A 7,755-nucleotide genomic window follows, 5' to 3' on the forward strand; every position below is an offset into this window, starting at 1 on the left:
GCACAGGCATGGAAGTCCATCTTGAAGGTAGTCCGAACACTTTATTATATCCTTTTTTTAAAAGCAAGCAGTAGGAAGGGAAGATTCCTGTTTCATACAGAACGTTCTTTTTCTGCTCTGATATGTACACAACAGGGGATGTTTAGTTTAGAATGTGAAAAAAGACCCCACATCCCTCCCTGGTTTGAGAAGTCTGGATCCCTGAATAGACTGGCAGTCTTGCTTGGCTGATGGGTAGGTTAGTTGTGATGAAATAATACATTTTCCCTTTGTTTAGATCTGCATTAGAGGGGTTCGCTCTGGCTGGAGGAAGATATGTTGGGAAATGAATCTGATAGAAAAATAAAAATGGCCAATACTGTTTTCTAAAGTTTAGTTAAAAAGGCATGATGTGCTCAGCATAATGGGGGACTTGAGCTGTTCAGATCTCTGCTAGATAGCCACGTAGCTCAGATGATAGAATGCTTAGGCCTGGAGTCAGGAGGTCAAATGTAGACTTAGATGGTTGTGTGACCCTGGGTAAGTCGCTTTACTTTTGCTTGCCTCCATTTTTTTCACATATAAAATGGGGTTACTAATAGCACCTCCCTCCTGGGGTGCCTGTGAGGAACAAATGAAGTGCTGACTTAGTACAGTGTCTGGAGCCTAGACGGCAGCACATGCAGCTATTTATCACTAGGCTTGTCGTGGTTCTTCCTTCCCATTGACCTTATTCTAGTTGTTGCCTTTTGCTCTCCTGGGGCTGCTCATCTCAGCCTGCACCCGTTCTCATCACTCTCCCTACAGGCACCTCAGGGAGCCTTGGGAAGCACCTGGCCCCTGAGAGCTGGCGGGCGTGGGGGGTCCCCCCCCCTCGGCAGCCCCAGATCATGAAAATCAAGAAAACTGTCACCCTCCGAGTCCTCAGCCCTGACTGGTAACGGGCTCGCCAGCAGCAGCGAGTCTGCTTGTAAGGGTGGGAAAGGCTTGGCCAAAGCTCAGAGCTTCCTAGAAAGGTTCTCTCCCCCTGTTGGCGCCCCCGAGCTGCCCCAAATTCACTTTTAAAGGACGACCTTCTCCATCTGCTGACTCAGAAGGCTAAAATGTACCTTGCCAGGGAATAGGCAGCCCTGGGAAGGCCCCAGGTAACCGGCCACAGAGGAGTCCTGTGGCAACCCCTGCTTTGCAGCAGACCGCACAGAGCTGACTCCTGAGTCTGGCCTCTCCGGGGCTTGGGCAAGCTCTGCTGGGCTGGGGACGAGGCGCTGGAGGCCAGCAGCCACGCTTCCTCAGCATCCCTGGGGGGCCCACATGGGATCTGGGGGGGCTGAGAACAACTCAAAGGAAGAGAGTTTTCCTTTTTCTCCCAGCGAATGATTAGATTCTAGCCCAAAGGCCAGAGGAAGCCCGACCTTGGCTGCACTGCCTAGGTAGGATTTGAGTAAATTCGATCCAACCCAGCCATACAGTCTCACAGAATACCTACTTCTGACTGATGGGTAACAACAGAGTGCTGGACCATGGGGTCAGGGAGACTCTCTGCCTAACTTCTCTGAGCCTCAGTTTCCTCATCAGTAAAATGGAGATACTGTAATAATAAAGGCTACCATTTATAAAGCACCTTAAATTTGCAAAGTGCTCTATTTTAGCTCACCTTCAGAACAACACTGTAAGGTAGGTTCTAGGAATACACCCATTTTACACATGAGGCAAATAGAGGATAAGTGACTTGCCCAGAGTACCCGAAGAGTTTGATCCACTGGACCATCTAGCTGCAGCTACATGAGCACAGGTGGGAGGTTTGGGGATTTGATTGAATTACAAGATTAAGAGCTAAAAAGAAAATCCTGGTGTCTCAACTTGCTCATTTAATAAGCAAGGCCCAGAGAGGTCAGGAGACTTATCCACAGTCACAGCAGGTGTGAGTGGCAGAGCTGGGATTAGCTCCTCCAGGGCTCACTGCAGGAAAAAGGTACAGAATGGGACTGGGCTTCAGCACCCAGGATTGAGCAGCTCTCTGGGCCTCTGGCAGACAGAAGGCAAGAAGAGCTCTGTAAGATGGGGCCCCATCTAAGTTTTACCCCCTAAATACAAGCCAAACTGGTAGCAGAAACTGCTGTTTATGCCTTTTGGGTTCTCTTTCTCAGAGTAACCAAATTTATGAGACATTCTCACATTCTCACAATGGTTGGCAAAGCCCCAAAGTGTTTGTGAAGCCTAATTCCCAGCAATGAAGAGAGCCGGGAGGTCTCCCCCAGAGTTCCCTTGTGAAGAGGCTGAGCCAGGGAGCAGGCCTAAAGTCCAATGTTCACAGAAGTGAGGCAGGACTTCACCCAAAGCCCAGTCAGCTGGTTCCTGACTGGAGGGGAAACCTCTCTGCTTGGGGGGGAGGGGGAGGAGGTCAGGGGAACTCTTGGTGAAGAAATTCCCTCCATCAAGCAAGATGAGCAGCTCCTGCTCAGCCACTTAGTGGCAGAGGGTTGCCTGGGGCACTGATTGATCAATCAGTAGGTGTGAGGGAAGGGAAGAGTTATTCTAGGTGCCAGGCCTCCCTGGATCCTCACCACAATCCTGTTTTACCCCTTTTTAGAGTGGAGTAAACTGAGGCAAAAGGTTAAGTGACCTGCCCCGGGTCCTCCAGCTAGTCGCTGGCTGAGGCCGGGCCACAGGCACAGCGCTCTCTGCACTAGGGGCTCCCTCAGCTCCTTTGCCAGGAGTTGCCCTGACTTAGGCCAAGCCTTCGCTCTACGCCCTGGACTTTGCAATACAACCAGAAAACCCCTGGCGACGTGAGCTTTGGCGCTTGAAAGGATCCGAGGCTCAGCGTGGGCAGAGAGGCTTCTCCGCCCTTGGGTGCACCCCCCAGGGGCTCGCTCCCACCGGAGGGTCCAGAGGCACGTGTCGGGGGGAGGAGGGGGCCCTGGCCCAGGAGTCTCCCATGGGACACCACCCAGCACCCTCCGGGCTGCAGCTAAGCCCCCTCCAGCCAAGTCGAGAAAAGAGGGGGGTGAGGAGAAAGGTGGCAGGGAAGGACAGAAAGTGCGCCCCGAAGCGCCCTCCGCGGCCCCTACCGCCGGCTCTTCCTGGGACTGACTACCTGGACTTGGGCAGCCGCTCCGGAGCCGCCGCGGAATACCCCGGCAGGAGCCGAGCCTCCAAACGCACGTTGTCCGCGGCCAGAACCGATACGCAGCGCCGGCAGCCAACATCCCGAGCGATCTGGTCCGGCCCCCGACGACGCCAATGGACGTAGAGCCTGCAGGCGGGGCCCCGAGCCCTCCTCCCAGGCGGGGCTCGTGCCGGGGCGATCGGGAGTCCTGCAGAGAGCGAGAGAGAGCACACAGGAAGGTAGTGCGGGGAGAGCAGGAGAGAAAGTGGGCCCAAAGGAGCACGTGCACGGAGGGAAGATGGGAACCGGAGGGGGGAGGGGAGGGGGTCACACAGGTGCAATCAGACGTCCTGCTCAGGGAGAGCTCAGGCGGGTTAGAGAGAAGGACCTCGGGAGTCCGGAAGGGAAGGAGGGCCCGGGGCGTTAGGGGGCGGGGGAGGTCGTACGGGGATCTGGAGTTCTGGAGAGGAGGTCGGCACCGGGTTACACGTGGAGGAGAGCTCAGGAGTCGCGGGGGGAAGGGGAGCACAGCGTAGGTTGGGCCGGTGAGCGCAGGAGTCCCGGACAGGTCAGGAGCACTAAGGGGAAAGCTCGTCCTGAAGCGATGTGGAGCTTCCAGGATAGTCTGGAGCTTGGGGATCCCCACGGGTCCGGGATGCGGAGGCCAGCTGGCGGGTGCTAGTACAGACGCCCCGCCCCCTCCCTCTCCTGGTATTCCGGGGCCGGAACGTAGTGCTGCCGGAACCTTTGTGCCGCTGTGCCTGCAGCGGCCGTCGGTGTTTGCGGGAAGTGGCGCCAGGACGCAGGCGCGGCGGCGCGCGCATCCTAGTTCTCGCTCTCCAGCCGGGGTAGTGGCGTTAGCGTCGCTTCGGGGCTGAGGCCCAGTAGGCCCCGGAGCTCGGACCCGCCCCCGCATGCACCGACCGAGCTTTCGCCCGCCCACGCCGCCCTTCGCGGGGCCCGGACCGGGCTCGTGGGGCGGCAGCGGCGGGTTCCGAAGTCCCCCGGGCTGCCCGCGGCCGCCCTCCCCGCGGGACGGCTACGGGAGCCCGCACCAGACGCCGCCCTTCGGGCCCCGCGCCCGGCCCCGCCATTCCGGTTCCCCGGCCTCGGGCCCCGGCTACGCGGGCCCTGCGCCCGGCTTCTCCCCGGGCCCGCCGCCCAGGCCGCTCCAGGTACGTGCGGGGCCGCTCCGGGCGGGGGTACCGGGAGGAGCGGCCCCCGCTCCCCTCCCGCCTTCGGGAGCGTCCATCCGTCTGTCGGGGAAGCCCGAGGCTTTGGGGATGCTGCGAAAGGGGCGGGGGGAGTGAGTTGGGACCCCGGGGACGGTGTGGACCCCTGGCGTGGGTGAAACCCACAAAATAGAGGTGCCCTGCTGCTCCTCGATCTCTAACGGGGTGGGGTGCCGGAGGAAGGCGCTTTAGGGGCATAGGGAAGTGTTCTTTTCTATAGAAGAACATGTAGAGAACTCTTACTGGAAACGTCCATTTGACAAATACTTAAGTCTATGAGGAAGGGGGCGTCTAGCGCACTCCCCCTTTTCCGGATGAAGAAGCTTGAGATTTGGGGGCGACCCGACCCAGCTTTAAACCCAGGTCTCCAGACTGTGGTTTGGACTCGGTGATTCCCAGAGTCCTGGGACTCGGATCCCTCTTTTCCACGAAGAAGAAAACCGGGGGGCCGTGCCCGGCCTAGGGATTCCTCCTCCTTTGGCGCAGGAGCTCAGCCCGGCCTAAGCGCCTCATTTATAGCCTAATTGAGGGAGGGGAGCGCGCCTGGCAGCCTCCTGCCTGCTCCCGCCCCCTGACATCCTAGTAAACTACTTCCCGTGGTTGGTGGGGCGGGGACTAACAATCCAACATCCAGACCCCTGTGGTCGTTTTTCCCTCTCACCCTGAATTAATTTATCTTCCAGAACAATGAACCATTTAAACATCTTCCAGTTGACAAGCATAAGGCTTTTGTGTCTAAAAGCAATCACAAAATTAATGTTTTGTGCAATCCACTGTGTATTTTGATAGGCAGCCTCCATTCAGGCTGATGTAATTGAGTGATTTCCGGGTTTTGGTTTGTTTTAATGTAGCAGTATTGCGAACAGAGCCATGTATGGTGAGTGGACAGAAACTTGGGAGGATAGTATGACAGTAACTACTGAAAGATTCCTTTTCTGAAACATGCCCGGAAGAAAGGAAAAGAGAAACTTTTTTGGTAAAGTAGAATTATGGCTAATTGTCACACTTACTAGAGTAGCATTACTGACAGGGTTTCAACTTGGACTTCTGGACATTGAAAAGTTTTCTTAGTTTGAGAACAAATTTCTCCACCTTTTTGTATATTTTTTTTTCTTAATTTGGTTTATTAGCAAGCACAGATTGGTTTTTGGTACATAAAATGGATGGGTGAACTTGAAGAAACAGAAGCAATGGAGCTTCGTTATACGCACAGACCTTGAGGGGGAGAGGGAGTACTCATCAGCATGTGGACAGGTCATTGATGCCTGCTGCCTTGTATATGAATCCAAAAAAAATTTCAATCAACGGCTTTGATGGAAAATAAGGTTCTTAGGGGCAGCCGTGTGGACAGAGCGCCAGGTCTGGGGTTGGAAGCACCTGGATTCAAATCAGGCTCAGACTCTTCCTAACTGTGTGACCCGGGGCAAATCACTTAACTCTGCCCTTAGTCCTTACACCTCTGTCTTAGAGTTATTACTAGGACAGAAATAATGAGTGTAAAAAAGACAGAGAAAATGAAGTTCTTTCTAACTCTTAAGCCTCTTGCTTTATTTCCATTTTTTTCCACACTGAAATTTGTTGTAAAAAACAGTAATTTTTTTTTTTTACCCCCTGTGCTCTATGGCATGATTAAAGCTGTGGTGGGAAACAGGGCTTTGCCATCTTCAAGTAAACCCAGAGGAGCTTCATCGGACTTCCTGAGACAGGAAGGTCTTCAGTTACTCTCAAAGGACTTGCCCACATCAGCTTTGAATGAACTGTTTTGCTTTTGTCACTGGTTTTTTGCTTTTCTAAAATGGCTCCTTATAACTTCTTTTACTTTCCAGTTTTGGTTTGTTTTTTTTTAAAGCCTCACCTTCCATCTTAGAATCAATACTGTGTATTGGTTCCAAGATGGAAGAGCCATAAGGGCTATGCAATGGGGGGTTAATTGATTTGCTCAGGGTCACACAGCTAGGTGTGTCTGAGTTCAAATTTGAACCCAGGACCTCCTGTCTCCAGACCTGGCTCTTAATCCACTGAGCCACCCAGCTTCCCCTTAACATATCAGTATTTAAAATGGGCAGCGTGTTTCATCATGAGTGCTCTAGAAAAGTAGTTGGTCACCGCATTGATCAAAGTTCACCAAGTCTTTCAAACTGGCTTGTGTTCACAGTTCTGTTATTGTAATGAATTTTTCTCTTGGTTCCACTTACCTCATTAATCATCAGTTCCTCTGAATCTTCCCAGATTCCTCTGAAACTTTTCCCTGCATTATTTTTCTCAAGACAGGAATATTCTATCAGATTTCACGTACCACTACTAGCTGTGCCATTCCCCAGTGAATGGACATCCCCTCAGTTTCTGATTCTTTGACACCAGAAAAAGAGCTGCTAGAAATATTTTTATGCTTAAAGGTCCTTCTCTTTCTCTGACCTCTTTGGAGTGTAGACCTAACAGTGATACCGCTGGGCCAAATGGTATGCACAATTAAATAGCTTTAGGGACATCTTTTCAAAGTGGTTGGGCCAGCCCACAATTCCACCAAGAAGACATTAAGGCACAGTCCCTGTTGCAGCTTCACCAACATTTCCCCCTTTTTTATTTGTTTTGCCAGTCTAATGGATTTATGATGATACTAGGCCCTGTGGACTTGATTTGAAGCCTATAGTTAGGATGATCTGAGTCTAAAACTGCCCTCAGATACTTACTAGCTGTGCGACCCTGGGCAAGTTACTTCACCTCTGTCAACCTCGAGGTCTTCATCTGTAAAATGAGAATAATCATAGTACTTTCCTTACAGAGTTGTGATGATCAAATGAGATAATTAAAACTAAAATGGTTAGCCCAAAGCCTGGCACATAGTAATTAACATGTAAATGTTAGCTATTATCATTGTTGTTATTTTATTCATAGAAAAGAACCATTATGTAATTATGTCTCCAAAGAAGCTGGAGATTTGGAATATTTTAAACATTCTGTACACATCTTAGATGGCTTTAGTGTGGGCTGTAATACAATGCCATCAAAATCCTGACACATAATGCCCAGAAACAAGGGGTCACAGATGGAGAAGTTTCTCAGCACAAGGGGCTGTCATTGTTACCCTGGTGGGGTCTGTTCCTGTTGTGATATTCATCCTTTCCTGCTTAGTCCTAATGTATATACACTAAGTTAGGATTTACTCTTCTTTCATGGCACTCAGTGATTTTTTCAGCAGTTATCATTTAAAACTTGGTCGTTTTGGAAAAATATAACTAGAGGCAAAAGACTTATTTTTGTCTCCAACTCCCTTCCCTCTTGGAACGGCCTTGCCTTTAGATACTACCCAATGATTGTTTATTGATTTACATCCAACAAACCATTATTACTGTAACGGGTGGCTAATGGACCATGCTGAAAAAGTAAAGAGGGAGAAGCAGAAAATGGAGTTAGTAAGAAAGAACATCCAGGTTA

At 51.5% G+C, this 7,755-nt stretch overlaps 1 protein-coding gene across 1 annotated transcript in view; it reads left to right on the top strand.

Moving 5' to 3' along the window:
• The first annotated feature begins 3,907 nt into the window (after nt 1–3,907).
• The window catches only part of LOC123246508 (M-phase specific PLK1 interacting protein), a 10,585-nt gene continuing 6,737 nt past the window's right edge, over nt 3,908–7,755 (top strand). The window contains exon 1 of the mRNA XM_044675380.1: nt 3,908–4,263. Within this exon, the coding sequence (XP_044531315.1) occupies nt 4,003–4,263 (261 nt within the window). The 5' untranslated portion in view covers nt 3,908–4,002. The remainder of the gene's footprint in view (nt 4,264–7,755) is intronic.

This window comes from Gracilinanus agilis, chromosome 1 (genome assembly GCF_016433145.1).
Source record: "Gracilinanus agilis isolate LMUSP501 chromosome 1, AgileGrace, whole genome shotgun sequence".
In the NCBI taxonomy this organism is placed as follows: domain Eukaryota; kingdom Metazoa; phylum Chordata; class Mammalia; order Didelphimorphia; family Didelphidae; genus Gracilinanus; species Gracilinanus agilis.